Genomic DNA, 18,244 nt, shown 5'->3' with positions numbered 1-18,244 from the left:
CACCTGCTGTGTGTAAACACATCATTCTCTGCACCTTTGAGTCACTCATTTAATAAGCACTTATCATAAACTACCTGGAAGACAAATAAGGCACCATCTCTGCTTTAAAGATCTGCAGCTGGATGAACAGACAGAAATATAAACAGATTAATTATTATATTTTTAATTTGGTAAAGGCAGTGGTCCAATTAGAGATAGCCTGAATCACTACCTCCCCACCCCCCAAAAAAGCAAAACCTAAGATAAGAAATTGTCGATATTAATCCATTTGGGGAAGTGAGCCGAGGAAGCAGGTGGGTGGGGGACGGGGGAACCTGAGAAGAGTGAAGGGGAAGTGGGGGCCTTGGGGGTGTGGGAGGGAAAGTGCCTGAATCACCATGATCCCCCTGAGGGCTCGCTAAGGACTCAGGAGGAACACAGCTTAGGGGTGTTCATCACCAGCCCCCCTCTCCTCTCTCTCAAGTCCCTCCGCACTTTTCTGCCAGCATTCCTCCCTGTCTCAAGGCCATGTCTGCAAGCCCTGGGGCAGAAAGTGGGAAGCACAGTCACACCTGCTGGAGCTGCAGCAATGGCTAGAATGAAATGTGGGTGGAGAGGACGCTGCGCACAAGAGGGATCTGATGCTGGCACAGGAGACTGGGAGCAGACAAGGGGCACCCCGCCCAGACGTGGGCAGAAGGATGGAATTTGATCAGATGAGGGTTCCTTGAGTGGACGACTACCCAGGTCTAAGAGGAGTTGGCCAAATCAGGGTGGGGAAGAGCAGAGAAGGACAGGGCTGGGACAGTTGGAAAGGTGGCCAGCAGAGGGGAGGAGGCATGTTCAGGGGACGTTTGGGGATGAAACTGGCAGGGCTGAGAGTTCTTTGATCCCAGGGAGGCGCAGTCGAGGGTAACATGTAGTTTCTGACCCAGGTGCTTCCAAGACACAAAAGGAAATAGGGAACTGGTCTCCTGAGATGGTCACCACTGAGCTCTGATGCACCATGTTTAAATCACCCCACAACTACTGAATCAGAATAGAGGGTCTCAGGAATTTTATTTTTGAAACTGAGTCAGACTCTGTCGCCTTGTATAAAGTGTTGTGGCCTTTATCCAAGGCGACAACCTACCTCACAGCAACCTCAAACTCCTGGCCTCAAGAGATCCTGCCTCAGCCTCCAGAGCAGATGGACCACAGGCACCTGCCAAAACACCCAGCTAGTTTTTATTTTTAGTAGAGATCGGGTCTTGCTCTTGCTCAGGTTGGTCTCAAACTCCTGAGCTCAAAGGATCCACTCACCTCGTCTTCCCAGAATGCTGGGTTTACAGGCCATGAACCTAGAAATTCATTTTTAATAAGTTCCCTGGGGTGAATCCTTCAATGACTGATGGAAGTTACAGGAAGACCAAAGAGGTCTTTGGGAATCCCAACAGTCAGCGCTTCCATGAAACTTACAGCCTTGTGGGTGGAACACACCAGTGCTGTGTGTTTATAATTACGACGTAGCTTTGAAGGAGCTGGAGGAAGTAGTCTGCCTATCAGTTTTAACAGTTATTTAACAGTTACTGAATCTTCGCTGGAATAAGCCACAGCTAAGCAAACACAGCCCCGTGAGCTTCCACCTGAACTAACTGCTCCCCCTACTGGACACTTTCAAAGCTCCTCTCGTCTGAGGGTTTCCTTAGTATACTCGGGGTCATCCACAGCTAAAAGCCCATCAGCTGAACGGCTGATTCAGATAACATTTGCCTCTTTGCTATTTCTACAAGCATAGGGCTATGCACCACCCTCAGATTCCAGTATGTCCAAGGCAGGTGTGGGCCTGTGTTGCTGTGCTGAGAAAACTTATTTCAGGATTTAAATCCACCCCTTTTCTAGAACCCCAGGTTAAAAGACCTCCTGCAGCCCACGTTCTCATGTACTCAGTGTATCCAATGTAAGATGAAATTTGTTTAAAGACAACACAATGACTGAAGTGCATTTATTAGGATAAAACACTCCAAATGCTCCCGAGCAGTTCTCTAGCACACTTAACTCTAGGCCAGGGGACACTTGGCAACTGCACAGAAGGACATCAGGACAAAGACCATGGGACCTTGCTTGTACCACAAAAGGAGTTTTAAGGCAATTTAATTCAAGGCTGTAAAAACTACATCTGTGACATAAACACAACTTGACCTTCAGGACGTGCCCAGTACCAAACAATCACTGAACCAGTCGAGATGACAGCCACTGTCCAGGACGGTGGTTTCAAAAGCAAACAGCAGGACTAATTGGGGCTGATTGGAGACCCCCTTCCGTAGTTAACACAGATTGACGGACCGCTCTCCCTAGCCCTCCATTCACATGTTTTTATTCCATAAACATATTACCCTGTCCTAGGACAGCAAATGCGCATTAGACGACAGAACAATGAGACACAAACAGGATTAAGGAAAACACAGGCCAGATCAGGCCACAGAGACACAGGTTAGGAGGTTAGTGACTTGTCCGGCAGGCCCCTTGCAGGCACTGAGATGAGTCTTAAAAATATGCCGGGGTGAGTTCTGTCTTTCCCTCTGTGGTTACCACCTGGATTAGGCTTCCAGAACTTGGTCGGTTTTTCCCCGTGATCCAGTCATGTAAAGTTCTAGAACAAAGAAGAATAATTCCACACTGTCAAAAAGCAAAAATCTGGATATGTGCTTACATTCACATTAATGGCTTGGGAGGGGAGGCAGTGATGGGCTAGCATATAGCAGCTGCTGTGACAAGGCCACTAGACATCCTGGACACACACCCGGTCCCCAGGGAGTTCAGCAGTGTTCTCACTCTAACTTTTGAGCAGCAGGACTTGGTGTGACTTTCATATCTGTATTTTTCTGCATGCTGGAATTCTTCATAACATAGTGTTAATGGTTTCAAGTGATCAAAAGAGCTTTTAATTTATGGTAAGAGAGATATATGTGCAATATACTTTGCTGTATTACTGTCTCAAATCTAAAAGAGAGAAAGAAAAGAAATTCACTTTTTTTAAGCAAACATTTAAATGAGATTGGAAGCACATCCCAGACTTTGCAAACACCTTGTACAAATAGCCCTCAAAGCGGCTGACACACGGGCACTGCAGGAGGAAGTCATCTCCTCAACACTCTTGGCACCCCTGCTCGGTGACAGTGGGGAACAGGCCGAGTGCAACACTGGGCCTGTGGTGGGTGTCCAATGAACACGTGCTTGCTGAATAGAGGGGACAGGGACTCTAGGCAAACACGAAAGGGTAATCTATTCTTTCTCTGGTGAGCTTTCAAACACCACTCATATTCACAAAAGGGCAAACAAGGGTTTCAAAAGCAAAAGCCACTGACTGTGGGTTTGTGGCTCGGCACTCACCCAGATGCGTGGCCCCCAGACCTTCCATTTAATGTGCCCACTCCCCCACGGTCACGCCTCCTTATAGTGCTAACTAACAACACAAGCAGGAGCTAAGGTTCACTGTGCTCAGCACACACCACCACACTTTAAACTTCCAATAACCAATAGGGGCCTCGTATACAGATAGGGAAGCTGAGGCCTACAGCAGTTCAGTAATGTGCTCGGGGTGGCCGGCTGGTGAGTGAGGGAGCCAGGACTCACATCAGCACTATCAACCCAAGTTCAGCCACCAGGACAAACAACTGATGCACCACACGTCCTGTGAAGCCCTCTCAAGACCACCCAGGTTGATAGTCCAGTGGCCGAGCTCAACCCCTGGCCCACAGAGGGCAGAGAACTGGTCTGGAAGCTGCTCAGTCACTGGCAGGACTGCGATACTCACTCGACGAGGAATTCTAAAGGTGTCCAGCAGCTGAAGTCAGCCTCAGGCATTGCCTTCCTGTTCATCGGAGTATCCAGGGTGACCCTGCAATGCACACAAATAAGCCTGTCACTTGTGTGTCACCGTTGTAACAACAGGTGCCCGGTCCTCCTTGGCCAAGGAAACACAAACCCACAGCGTAACCGCTGAGAGCCTCTAGCACCCAAGGGGACATTTACGTGGAAAGATCAGACAGGAGGATAAGCAGAGAGAGAGACCAGGAAGCTGTCCACATCAACAAAGACTATATCCAAGCCTAATTCAATAAAACACACTTTGTGACTCACCCGTTAGGCAAGACCGGAACAAAATGGAAGGAGATACATTTCGCCTTTTTTTTTTTTAAATAGTCTTTATTGAAGTCAATTGCTTTGTTAATTTCATTCAATCCCTAACATACAGCAGACTCATTTCTAAGGATTTGAGCATAATAATATTGCTTAATATATGGAAATATCGAAATATTAGATTTTTAAATATGTGGCCGTTTTCCACAAAACCTTAAGATTTTTCAGCAAAGGAATGCAGAATTTAAGTATACATGAATTTCCCAAGGGCAGTCCTACCATCCCTCTATAGGTTCACAGGCAAGAGATGAGCCTGTTGGTGCTGGAACCCTTCCAGCGAGAAGGGACCCCCTCTATCCAAAGAAGATGCCTCCTCTTGGGACAAGTGATAGGGGAGAGCTTACAGGGGACTTCAGTCAGGGGACAGCTGACAGGGGACAGGTGACGAGAGTCTGGTGATGGGGCAGCTTGTTGGAGACAGCTGACAGGAGACAGCTGATAAGGGACCATCTTCCTAATCACAGATAGAAATACCTCTCACAGCTTCCTGTGTTCTCCCACACACCTTCCCTCAAACTGCCACCATGTCCCCAACACGTAACAGACTTTATGATGACTTGAAAGACAGATTACATGTAATAGAATAAAACGCACAGACAACTTTGAAAGGAACTAAGGAGGATGTGAGGAAAAAAGGGAAAGAAGGAGGCAAAAAGACTCCTCCCACCAACCCTCATTAATTAAAGGCTAGTCCAAATAGTCCCGGATAGTCTGAAACCTGAATTAGTATCACTGTGGCCTGAATCTGACCTCCCAAACCCATATGCAGAATAGTCTGCAACGTGACTGTGGCCAGCATTTAGGACAGGCTTAGGTCGCCAGGCTCTGCCCCCATGAATGGGTTTGGTGCCCTCGTAAAAAGTGCCTCCTGTGTGTCCTCACAGGATGAAGGGGCCCTCACCACACACCCAGTCTGCTGTGCCTTGACATTGGACTTCCCAGCTTCCAGAACAGTGAACAACACGTTCTTGCTGTTTATAAATTACCCAGTCTAAGGCATTCTGTGTAGCAGCACAAATGGTCTAAGACAAGATCTTAGATGAGGGCATCTGGTGAATTTCAGAGCCTGAGGTGATGGCACACACAAGTCTCCGATGGAAAGTGACAGTGGGGCAGAGGCGAGCACTCACGGGAGCACGGCGATGGCAGCGGACGCGGGTGGCATGCCACTGTTCTTCCCTGCGAGGCTCTGGCAGAGCTGATGGACGGCACCCTTGGCCATGCCATACCCGATCATGCCTGGGAAATGGGAAGAAGACAGCTCAGTGACCACCGGCTGCCAGAGGGACATGCGACCTTCTTCTGAGCACCTCTGTTCCCTGAAATAACGGCTGCACCTGGCCTCCTCCTTCAGACGGGCCACCCTCGCTATCCCCACACCAAACAGTAACAGCAAGCAGAGAAAGAGGGGGTGGGGACAGGTGGCCAGGGGGCTGTGTAGCCTCTGGCCAGTTTCCAAGAACACAGGCTTCAGAGAGGCCACCAAATGTCCAAAATGCAGCATTTCAGAGTCAAGAGGAAGCCAGATAGAAAAGGAGGATGGATATTGATGGAGAGAAAATAGAGGGGACACGACATTTTGGGTACATGGACCACGACATTTTGGGTGCATGGACCATTCACCTACCACTCAACATGTATCACAAAAAGCCACAAAACTAATCTTATTTTATTCTTAGGAACCCAGGGTTCAGACAGGCTGTAAACCCAGGCTTGTACGAAAGCAGATGCCAAAGTTAAAGCCCAGAACTGGGTTCTGAACCCTTCTATCACTAACTGCTTTCATGCACCCAGCACACAGAGGTGCTCGATGGGACAGCAACACGTAGCAGCCACTTGGAGTGCAGGCTTTGCATAGAGAGACCTACCGTTCACTGGTGCCTGCTGTGTGCTGGGCATTTTCTCCACATCAACACCCCACAGCTTTACAGCCCCTCAAGTTAGCTATTACCATCACTACTTTACAACGAAGAAAACTAAAGCAGAAGTTTGATCAGAAAGATCAAAGAATTGGTTTAAGGTCACACAACTAGGGTGAAGAGTCCACCCCAAGCCTCTCTCACTCTAAAGCCTGCTCTATCTTAGCCACCACACTGCTTCCCTGGACACATGGATACAATGTGATAATAATAATAATACCTGGTTATTAACTAATTAATATCTATTAATTACACCACTCATTCCTGGGTGGGTCACAGACAAATTAACCAGATGGGGAGGCACCAGAACCTGTCTAAAAGATTCAGCCTTAAAAGGAAGCAAAATTGCCCATCTGTAAAGCGCCTTAGAAGGTGGCTCAGCAGCCCTGCAAGCAAGGTAAGCATTCCCATTTCACAGATCGGGAAATAAAGGCTTACCAGGAGTCCCATCCAGGGCGGCCTTTGCACCAGCCAAGGTCAGGAGGCCTCCTTCCTTGAGATGCTTGGTGGCCAGGTGGCTGGAGATGGTGGACGTCCACACACTCTGCTTCCACATCATGTCACAGTTTTTAAAGAGAGCTGATTGAGAAAACATGAGGGCTAAGAATTCCCAGGAGAAAAAACAAAAAGCGAGCTCAAGGCACACAGCCCTACACCCAGGCAAGCCCTCCCAGGCCCTCCTGCAAGGGTCCACAGGTCCCTGTGTACAGCAAGTTTTGACACAGCACAGGACTCAGTGGTCAGTAAATCCAGGCCACAGGATTCCCTGAGTCTCAGCTTCCTCACCTGTAAACTGATAAAATTTTAGCCATTAACATTTAGTTAAATTTGGAATGAACTGATTTGCTGGACTGGCTTTAATTCAAAGATAGTTTTAGTTTATGAAGGATCAGATTTGTAATAAGAACTTACACGTCTACCACCAGGTTCTCCCCGTGATAAATATCCAAGGGCCATAAAGAGGGATTTTACAGAGCTACACTTTTCTATGACTGAAAGTTTAATGCCAGCTTTAAAGAATCTTTAAAAAGAGAGCTAAAATAACCAATCCACACTTGTTTCAATGCTCTAGCCTTGCCAGAAACATAAAGAACAACAAGTGGTAACACTCCAACTGGACAACTCACAGGGCACAAGAAGCCCTGAGATCCAGAAAGAATGGCCCCCGATGTAGGAGCAGGTGTCAGGAGGTGAGAACCAAGATATTGCATTTCTCTGCTAAAAAAGACCAGAAAAAAATCTGAAAAAATTCTTGTTCCAAAAATACACAAAAAGGTTAGCAGACTATTTTGCCAACCTAATCACCCCACAAAATACCAATATTACATCTTAAGTGTGATTCACAGAATTTCAATTTCTTTTCAATGGCTTTGGCTAACAAATGTAGAAGGGATGATAAACTTAGAAAAATTATCATTTTCTAACCCCCAACAAAGTCACTGCTTCACAGGCAGGATTATCACTGGGTTCTTAAAACCACTGGGTGAATAGTATTTGGAGAACAGGATATTTACACAAACACCTAAGTGCCATCCCTCAGATCACTTATTATAGCAAACAGAAAAATGTACCTTTATAATGGAAATATAGCACTCACCACCTCAACCAGATCTCTAAATCGGCACCTCCGTGGGCAAGACCATCTGATGCTGAATTTCCACTGTGATCGAAGCAGCAGCACACACCATCCCCAGAAAGAGGTCTAGCCTCAGGAATGGTTTATCTAAACCTAACCTAGCCCTGGACCTGAATTCCAATTCACAGGAAATAGCAGGATAGTGGAACCAATCAAATAATACCCTAAAAAGAAACGTTCAGACAAATTCAGAATGTGAGACATTCCATATGCAACTAACCCTGGACTCACCAAAAGGTCTCAATCATGGGGCAGAAAAATTTCTAAGAGACTAAAACAACAACATAATTTGTAGCGTAGGGCTGCGCCTGTGGCTCAAAGGAGTAGGGCGCTGGCCCCATATACCGGAAGTGGTGGGTTCAAACCCATCCCTGGCCAAAATCTGCAAAAATAAATCAATCAATAAATAAAATGTTGACTGTATCTCAGATTTGGAAACTCCTTTGGATTGTTTTTTAAAAAATAATAATTTGTAGTGTACAAACTTTGAGTGGGGTATGTCTATGGGAAAAGATAACTATAGACATGGAATATGGACTGAACATGATGAACCTTCCAGAATTACTGCTAATTGTCTCAGGTATAACAGTCTCATGATAATACAGATTTATTCTTTGGAGATTCGTGCTGAAATAGGGTGTGGCAACTTCCTTTCAGAACACAAAGTGAACACAAAATTTTGAAAATGAGAGAGCTCAAGTGTGGCCTACAGCAATAATTACTGAATTTAGACAAAGGGTACAAAGGTGTTCACTGGAGAGTTCTTTCAGCTATTGTGGTAGGTTTAGAAATGCTCATAATAAAAAGTTGAAAATGTAATCAGCTTTAGTAAAAGTTTAAATTTGAGTTATTTTGAACTCTGGAATGACCTCTCCAATTCCTACACATCCCCCAGTGCCTGAAGAAGCCCAGGAGGCTGGGGCAGAAGCCAAGTTGGTTTCAGACTGCCTCCACTTTCAACTTCAAACTTAATGCCCCCCTCCCCTCACCACCTCCATGGGAAGTGTCTGCTTCATCTGTAAAATGGGGAGTTAATGGCTGCCTCACAGAGCTGTTATTATAAAGATTCTGGGAAACATACAGAAAGACAGCTGGCCTGACACCCGGTCTAGACCCAATTCCCGTCAGCTGGGCAAAGAGCAGAGTGGAATGAATGATTAACTTGGGAAAGGACTCACACTTGGATTTGGCATTGCCTCCGGCCCATCCTCCAGCCACACAAAGAATGGCATCCACCTTGTCATCACCCAAGAGCTTCCCCACCTCAGCAGTCACCTTAACACGGGAACAAAAGATGTGTAAACTGTAAGGTATAATCCAACTCAGCCGAGCCCTTCAAAGATCCCTCAGTTTCCTTTTCTCTTCCACCTGTCAATTATCACCGTGAAAATGAGAAGGAGGACAAATCTCTGACAAGCATTCTGGATAGTGAAGTGCAAACACATTTCAATATGATTATCACAAAGCTATCTAAAGTCTCCTTATAAACATTCCAAACTATGGGGACCTTAGATCTCCCCCAAAATAAAATAAGTAATAAAGAAAAATGGAAAAAGGCTTTAAAAAATCACCTAGAGCTTCACTGCCACAGCTCACATTCAGGTATATTCCTTTTCAGACTTTTTTGCAAATCACAGAATCATATTCCAAAAAGATGATCAATTCTGTGCTCCTCCCAATTCAAAAATCTCTTTAACTGTGGCCAGGAGCGGTGACTCACATCTGTAATCCTAGCAGATTGGCCACCCTCTGGGAGGCCAAGGAGGGTGGACTCCTTGGCTGAGCTCAAGAGTTCGAGACCAGCCTGAACAAGAATGAGACTCCATCTGTAAAAAATAGCCAGGTATGGTGGTGGGCACTTGTAGTCCCAGCTCCCTAGGAGGTTGAGGCAAGAGGATCACTTGAGCCCAAGAGTTTGAAGTTACTGTGAGCTATGACATCATAGCACTCAACACAGGGCCACAAAGTGAGACTCTGTCTCAAATTTAAAAAAAAAAACAACTCTTGAAGAAAATGCAGCTCCGAAGAAAATGCCAAAGAAAATTTATACGAAAAATCAAGAGCAGGAAAAAAATACAGTCAATAGTAGTATGTTGATAAATAACATACTACACATAGTACACAAGGGTTCACTTTAAAGATTTATTTCTATGTTTGAAATTGTAAAGCATTCAAAATATATCCATGCCCTCCTGCTATAATTTGTTAAGTCTGGCAAGACAGGCGATTCTGGCCACTGACCACGACTCATCACTACTTCTCTGGAATGGCTGTGGTGACACCTCCCCATGGCTTCATTAAGACCAACCTTCTGCAGATTCAAATCAACACTCTGTGTCTCTCGGCAGCAACATATCAGCCTCTTTCCCCAATTTTACAGCAAAAATAAATGTCACGTTGTTTGTCCAGAAATTCCTAACTGGGGGTAGGAGGGAAGTGGAAGGGGATAGAGATTTTAAAAGCTCAGCTTATGAGAAGGCGTTTCTCAACCTCTGTCTTCCAGAAGCACTCTATTGTCAAGTCTGAGGTGGGGAAAATCTCCACAAAGACCCACGTAGACCCCAGAGACCTGTCATGAAGGGGAGCAGAAGAGATAGTGAAGAGACCCTGCTTTCCGAGACCCGGACCGGCAGGGCTGCTGCTCTCCAAGCCGGAGCACCCTTCCACTTCAGCTTTTATTTTATTCACACAAACCTATTCTGCTTCAAGGCCGCTTAGCAGAGTGGCTAAGAGCACAGCCATTAAATGTGGCTATGCCACCACTGCCTGTTTGACCTTGGACACATGCCAGGACCTGACTGTGCCTCAGCCTCCCCATGTTTGAAAGGGACATAAAATTAGAAACTTTGCTTTTGGGATATTACAAGGACTACATGTATTTATGTAAATAAAGCACTAAGAATGGTGCCTGGCAACTAGTAATGATAACCTATCAACTTTTACTACTGAACTTGCTAAGGTCAATGTGTATCCTTTAGGTCAGGCGTCCTCAAACTTTTTCAACAGGGGCCAATTCACTGTCCCTCAGACCGTTGGAGGGCCGGACTATAGTTTAAAAAAAAAAAGAAAAACTATGAACAAATTCCTATGCACACTGCACATATCTTATTTTGAAGTAAAAAACAAAACGGGAACAAATACAACTCACACCACTGCACGTGGCCCGCGGGCCGCAGTTTGAGGATGCCCGCTTTAGGTATACGAAACAATGGGACCATATTAAGAAAAGTAAGAACAACGAAAATACAGGTTGTGGGTTAGATCTTCTGGCTTTGATATTCTAACCTATGTCAAACTAATGATTTAGAAAGAGCAACTCAGTAGCTCAGTGATGAGGACAGTTTCATTTTTTAAATTTTCTGATTATTTAGAGAGTACATTCTGGAAAGATGAACTGGAAGGAAATATAAAAAGAGGTCAACTGTATGGTGGAACTAGAAATGATTTCCAACTTCTTTTTTTCTATATTGTCTATATCATACCTGTGTCATTTTTAAAATTGACAACCATCACAACACATCGATGGTGTTGAGATCGCTACAGACAGCACAGCTGAAGGGAAAGCAGACCCACTTACAGACCAAGCGGTACCTGAATTTATCCAACTGTGTGTCAGGAGACTCATGCTCCTGAGTCCACCACTGGCAAGCTTGTCTCTGCAAGCTTGTCTTCACGGCTATCAGATGACCTGCCTGCCTGCCTCCTGGAGGGGCTGGGAAAATATAGCCCATCACACAAAGAATGACATGGAGTTTTCCTCAGGAATGTGGAAAACGTTGGCATGAGAATGATTAAACAGCCAGGTGCAGAGGCTTGCACCTGGAGTCCCAACTACTGGGCCCAGATGTTCAAGTTCAGCCAGGGCAACATATGAAGTTCCCACCTCTTTAAAAAGAAGTCCTCTAAGCAGCTCTTTGGAAGGACTCTTCAAGAAAGGAAGAAATGCTTAAGATATTTATACCAAGATATCCATCAAATTGTTAACAGTGCTGTCTCCTGGGGAGTGACACTACTTTGGGGCAGGGAGCAAAGAGGTATTTCGGTTTCCCTCTATATTTACGTAGCTTTACTGGACTTCTTGTTTGACAATATGCATATAATTTTATAATTAGAAATAATCTGTTTTGTTAGTGTTCATGCTTTGAACTGGGTATCTCCACCTTTTAGAATATATCCTAAATAATTAGAAATGGAGACAAAGACGTGCACCACAGCATTCTTGATAAGAGTAAACACACAAACTTAAATGTACAATAAACAGAAACTAAGTAAATTGTGGCCAATCCATAAAATGAAAAATCACACATCTGGAAAGAGGTTTTTAAGTACTCTGGAGACGTACTTAAGTTAAATAAAAAAAAAAAAAACAAACTGATCATAAAATGTAAAACACGAAGTTACCCCAACCCATGAAAGTAATTACATACACTATGCACAACACAGACAAGAAACTAGGCTGAAAGGTTAACAGAAAGCTAACTCAGATGATTACAGTTATGATTTATATTTGTATTTTCTTCACTTTTCCAAATTTTCCTCAGTGAGCACAAATGGTTTTCATAATCAGAGAAACAAGCACTGGAAAAAGCTATGAAAGGGAAAAACATGTAAGCAGTGGACTCCCCTTCCCTGGGCTCCTCTACCCCAGGTTTTGGGAGGCCTTTCTAGAATTACCTGGTCAGCCTGCTCTGTAAAGGAGTCTGTCATTTTAACGACGACACTAGCGCTGGCCTCTTCATTTTCCACCACATCGATACTGGCAACCCACTGGAGCCAAGGACACAAAAGCTTTGGTTACAAGATAGTGAGTTGATATTATTCTTTTAAAGATTCGCACCCAAAAACAAGGGGAGCGGAGACAGATCAGACACACGAAATCCCACTAGATAAAGTAACCAGCAACTAACCTCCCCAGCCCTCACAGGGACGTCTGGCTTTGGCCAGGCTACCCTACACCATGTCCCACCCCAGCCCCTCCTGCCTCCAAACACTCCTCTTCCTTCTCCTTGGTCACCTTTAACAGCCAAACTCTGCACTTCTAGCAGACCAGGGGTCAGCAAGTTTTCTGTAAGGACTGGATAACAATTATTTTAGGCCCTGCTTGCCATATGGTCTCTGTTGCTGTTACCCAAATCTACTGCCGTAGCAGAACATAGCTACAAATGGCCAAGTGATCGCAGCTGTGTTCCGATAATCCCTCCAGGGCTGAAATGTGAATTGTATATAACTTTCACATGTCACAAACTATTCTTTTGATTTTTTTTCAGCCACTTGAAAGTGTAAAACCATTCTTAATTCTTGGGCTGTACAAAAACAGGTGGAGGACCAAACCCAGTCCAAAGAGGACCTCTGGCCTACAGCAGAAAAAGAAGGGCTTTGGGTTTGGAAATCAGACAGATCAGGGTCTGAATCCCGACTCTGCCATGGAGTGGCTTTCTCACCTTCACGTGTGACAGGGGGTCCTCACTCATACAATGTGGGTTGCTAAATTCTTAGACATACAAGGTCCGCGTAAGAATTAAGTGAAATGGAGGATGCTAAATCTCCTGGCAGAGGTGACACTTGGTTCTTACTCAGAAAGCTCCAGGTCTCTCGATCTGAAGGCCCCAGAAATAAACATCTCTACCTTAAGCTGTGAATACAGCATCCATTCCACAATATGTATTACCTCTATACCATGAGTTATGGGAGATAATGAAGCTAAGAAGTCTCCATGCCAGTCTTCCCTAGGGTGGCAGGAAGGAAGAGGTCAGAGGTAAACCAGCTCTCCAGATTCTGCCAAGTCAAAGGTAAAACCAAAGTGACCCCACCAGGGAAAAGCAGAGCCTTCACTCTGTAACATGTGGTACTACAAGGACCTGTCACATTAGTTACTGGGAGAATTAAATGAAATTAAGAGTCTGTAGGCCCTCTGGTCTATAGGTGCACTGTGTCTGGCCTTGGCACGCACTCTTCAAATGCTGCCATTGACACCACCTATCTCTGCAAACCTGGGAAGATGCTCTGAATAGTCTTCCAAGGTTCTGAGCAGGGGGGTGGCGGGAAAGGGGTGGTATGTTTGGAGTAATGTACAGACTTACAGCAGAGAAGAAAACCCTAAGATCAGGGGAATGCCTTGTCCAAGCTGCTACTTCTTTTTTTTTTTTTTTATTAAATCATAGCTGTGTACATTGATATAATCATGGGGCATCATTCACTAGCTTCACAGACCGTTTACCAAGTTTCAAGCTGCTACTTCTAACTGAACTCCCATGAAAGTGCCCCAGACCTCCAGGCCCAACTCTAAGCAAATGCCAGTGGCAGCAAGAAGACACAAAGGGAGGCTGCACTGGGAATGCTCCCGGCGCTGCTGGGCGGCTGTGCTCAAGGATGCCTGGAGCCCTCAGCTCTGCTCCACCTCGCCACCTCCTGGGAATAGATTCACTAGACTATTCAAGGTAGTAGAAATATTCATGATAAGGCAAGAAGCTTTCAGCATTTGCAAGGCTGAGTTTTTAAACTGTCAGGTCCAAGGGGGCTAAAGGAACAGGGGTAGGTAGTTACAATAGAAACATCTCTACTAGCTGGCATTTAAACAGTTTTTATCAGGTATCAAGTACTTTACAGACAACGACACCAATTATCTCATTTAAGCTTCGCATTATTCCCATTTCGCAGATGGGTAAACTGAGGTTTGAGGTTGGCAAGTAATCAACATGCGGTCATAAGACTAGTAACCTGGGCCGGCAGTCTCACTCCAGTGCCCGCCTTCTACCTGCTCCCTCATCTCTCTGCGACAGGCACCTTCGCAATGTTCTCCCTAGTCCTGCCGGAGGCCGAGGAAGGTCCACACCGCCGCCCTCCAGGCAGGGCAAAGGCCGCGCACCTAGGCGTGCGCACGTACTGGGGACAGGAATAGACGTGTAAGCATGTGTGCGCACGTGCAACACGCATATCGGGGTGCACAAGGGCCCCCAGCTGCCTGAACAGAGAGTCCTCCGCCCCGCTGCACCCGAAAGCCCCCACAGTCACCATCGTGCCCGCTGTCCCAGCGGAGACGCTGCAGCGCCCAGCCCGGCATTACCCAGTTGCGGGCCCGGAACGCCCGCACGCAAAGCGAGCCCAGCGCGCCCCTGCCGCCGTACACCAGCACCCGGCGCGCTTCGCCCGCAGCCGCTGCCGCCATGCTGCTCCTCCCGCGCGGCGCCCGCAGTTCCAAGTGTCCCGACCCGAGCGCAGCGCTACGCTCTGGCCACCGACCCCACCAAGAGGGACCGCGCGGCGGCCGCGCCCCGCTCGGTGCCCTCTGCTGCCGCCTAGCGCGCGGCCACGCACCGAGCACCGCCACCCTCGGCCGCGCCCCGCCCACTGCCCCACCCCGGGGGCGGTGACGCGGAGAAGCCCCGCCCGCCCTCAGGTGGCGAGGAGCTGGGCACCCGGGCAGGCAACTCTGGGGAGCCGGTGTGCGCGAGTGCAGATGAGCCTAAAATACACACAGTTTTCCTCTACATAAGAGGGAGGGCTCTAGGGTGGCGCCTGTGGCTCAAGGAGTAGGGCGCCGGTCCCATATGCCGGAGGTGGCGGGTTCAAACCCAGCCCCCGCCAAAAAAAAAAAGAGGGAGGTCTCTGAAGCCCAACTTCCTGTACTAGCTGGGTGGTCCCAGCAACATCCTCGACTGCCCTGTGCCTCAGTTTCCTCACCATTAAAATGGGAATAATAATGGTCTGTCCTCATAGGGTTTGGGGAAGGATTGTAGATGACAGCAGGGAATTTAGAGCAATGCGTGGCTAAGTACATCTAACAAAAGCCAAGTGATTATTATTCATGTTACTGTTTTTACCACTACTTATGTTACAATTCACCGAGCTTCTTACATATTGTGAGTTCCAGGTCGCTTCCATTTTGGCAGGTAAGGAATATTTAAATCTCTATTTTTGGAGCATATTTAAAAATAAATTGCAGGCTCGGCACCCGTAGCACAGTGGTTACTGCACCAGCCACATACACCGAGACTGGCGGGTTGGAACCTGGCCTCACCAGCTAAACAACAATGACAACTGCAACAACAACAACAAAAAAAAAACAAAATAGCTGGGCGTTGTGGCGGGCGGGCACCTGTAGTCCCAGCTACTTGGGAGGCTGAGGCAAGAGAATTGCTAAAGTCCAAGAGTTTGAAGTTGCTGTGAGCTGTGACACCATAGCACTTTACCAAGAGTGACTGAGTGAGACTGTGTCTCAAAAAAAAAAAAGAATTGCTAAAATAGTAACACAAAAATTGTTGTATGCTATATTTTGAATGTTTACACTTTGCAAATCCATGCTTTTAAAACACAAAAATGCCACAGAAAATAATTACAACATTTCTAAAAAAATAGTAGTTCACACAGCACTACACGTAGCCTGTGGTCTCGTGGGGACACAAGTTCAGTACTGACTGTGTGACATGTGGCCTCGTCCTCAGACCTCTGTAGTTGTATGTAAGTCTCATTGACAAGAGTATCAATGATCCAGGGCAGCGCCTGTGGCTCAGTGAGCAGGGCGCCGGCCCCACATACTGAGGGTGACCGGTTCAAACCCAGCCCCGGCCAAACTGCAACAAAAAAATAGCTGGGTGTTGTGGTGGGCGCCTGTAGTCCCAGCTACTCGGGAGGCTGAGGCAGAAGAATCGCCTAAGCCCAGGAGTTGGAGGTTGCTGTGAGCTGTGTGACGCCACAGCACTCTACGGAGGGCAATAAAGTGAAACTCTGTCTCTACAAAAAAAAAAAAAAAAAAAGAATATCAATGATCCATGTTTTAGGCCCATCCATGATAATTAATAATATTAAGTATTAATATTTTTTAATGGGCCTTTCTCTAAGAATAGTTTTTTAATTTATTTTTTATGTACATGTTTTGAAGGTGATATTTTGATACATTCATATAATATGTAAAAATCAAATCAAGGTTGTTAGGATATCCATCACCTTCAACATTTATCTTTGTTTATGCCAGAAACACTGGAATTATTCTCTTCTAGCTTTTGAAATGTACAATAGATTATTGTGAGCTATGGTCACCCCATGTTTGAAAGGACACTAGACTTTATTTCTTCTACTTTCTGTATATTTATACCCAGTAATCTAAATGGCCCTTTTATCACACCCCACCCATCCCATCCACAGTTCTAGCATTTTCTCCCTAGCATATTATTAATAGTTAGGTCTGCCCATGGCCTGTGCCTCCAACACAGAGTTTCCTGACTACAGCGCTAGTGACATTTTAGACCAGATAATTCTTTGTGATAGGGGCTATCCATGCATTGTAGGATATTTACAGCATTCCTGGTCTCTATCACCAGATGCCAGTAGTAAGTGCGGGCCCCTCAGCCATGGCAATTAAAAATATCTACAGATATTGCCAAATGTCCCCTTGGGGCAAAATCATCCCTGGTTGTGAACCAGCGCCTTAACTTAAACATAGCCTTCTTGGTAACAAGATCCGGTATCATACAACTTCATACCACCTTCCGCCCAGGCACGGTGCTTTGTACATAGCTGACACAGATGTTATTTAATAAACTTGTACCAGATATGGCAACAGAAATATGTCATCAGATAAGAGGGTGCAGCCTACAGTAGGTTTCCTTGTGAGAAGATTCATTCTCAGAAATAGAGTTACTAGGAGACTGGGTGGAGAGAGAGCACCATTTATTTAGTGCCCTCTGTATCTCAGGTGCTGTGCTGAATGATCTGCATAGGTTATTTCACTTTACTCCACTCAGCAATTCTATGACAGATTAGTAAACGGAGGCATAAGGGTCTGGGACATTTGCCTGGAAGACAAGGAATTTGAACCCAGGTCTTTAATAGCTAGAGCTCTGCTTAACCACACCTCCACTGAGCAAGGCAATGGCTTGTTGAAAGTCAGGTGTTTCCCACAGAGTTTTTCTAAAAATAGTTGCTTAACCCCCAAAACATCAAAATAAGTAGAACTCAATGACATTCCAGGGCCAGGTGGGGTGAGGGCATGCCTGTAATCCTAGCACTCTGGGATTGCTTGAGCTTGGGAGTTCAAGACCAGGCTGAGCAAGAGCAAGACCCTGTCTCAACTAACTGGAGGCAGGCACCTGTAGTTGCAGCTACTTGGAAGGCTAAGGCAAGAGGATCACTTGAGCCCAGGAGTTTGAGATTGCTATGAGCTATGACGCCACAGCCCTCTACACAGGGCAACAGAGTGAGACTGTCTCAATAACAATAATAGTAATAATAACACATATGTCCTGCCTTCTCAAGGCATGCTTAATGTTAAAGTGTTCTAACATTATTGATCATTTATTAACATACCAAGCAGTTTGCTAAGCCTTTTATATGTATCATGTCATTTGTTACCAGAAAAATATTTGCTGTTTCAAGGTCATTGTGATGAAGATGAGCTGTTGTATTTCAAAGACCTAAATGCCAGCTCCAGCGCTGACATCCAGTTTTCCTAGGGGAAAAGAAATGGCCAGAATAGTATATACCCCAACTACCCCAATGCTTTGCTGGTGCATGAGGGGTGATCGTGCATATA

General features: G+C 45.9%; 1 protein-coding gene across 2 annotated transcripts; it reads right to left on the bottom strand.

Moving 5' to 3' along the window:
- Positions 1 to 1,948: 1,948 nt before the first annotated feature.
- QDPR (quinoid dihydropteridine reductase) lies at positions 1,949 to 15,040 on the bottom strand. 2 transcript variants are annotated; one of them, XM_053577582.1, is made up of 7 exons: positions 14,780 to 15,040; positions 12,391 to 12,483; positions 8,895 to 8,991; positions 6,519 to 6,659; positions 5,292 to 5,400; positions 3,776 to 3,859; positions 1,949 to 2,611 (listed from the first exon to the last, which is right to left on the bottom strand). In XM_053577582.1, the coding sequence occupies exons 1-7, from the start codon at positions 14,879 to 14,881 to the stop codon at positions 2,506 to 2,508; spliced, it is 732 nt and encodes a 243-aa protein (XP_053433557.1). In that variant the 5' UTR covers positions 14,882 to 15,040; the 3' UTR covers positions 1,949 to 2,505. The 2 variants fall into 2 exon arrangements, with proteins under 2 accessions (XP_053433557.1, XP_053433559.1); XM_053577584.1 differs by lacking the exon at positions 12,391 to 12,483 and having other exon boundaries at positions 14,780 to 15,012.
- Between the last annotated feature and the right edge of the window lie 3,204 nt (positions 15,041 to 18,244).

This window comes from Nycticebus coucang, chromosome 23 (genome assembly GCF_027406575.1).
Source record: "Nycticebus coucang isolate mNycCou1 chromosome 23, mNycCou1.pri, whole genome shotgun sequence".
NCBI classification, from domain to species: Eukaryota; Metazoa; Chordata; class Mammalia; order Primates; family Lorisidae; genus Nycticebus; species Nycticebus coucang.
Note: the sequence above shows the minus strand (reverse complement) of the source record. Positions and strands in the feature narration are given on the sequence as shown.

Bases quoted from the DNA above. Each gene is read 5' to 3' on its own strand.
- QDPR (XM_053577582.1), bottom strand. From the start codon at position 14,881: ATGGCGGCAGCGGCTGCGGGCGAAGCGCGCCGGGTGCTGGTGTACGGC. The intron at 12,484-14,779 runs GTAATGCCGGGC...CCTTGGCTCCAG, and splicing joins CGTTCCGGGCCCGCAACTGG to TGGGTTGCCAGTATCGATGT. The intron at 2,612-3,775 runs GTGAGTATCGCA...TCTTTGTTCTAG, and splicing joins CCTTTAGAATTCCTCGTCGA to AACTTTACATGACTGGATCA.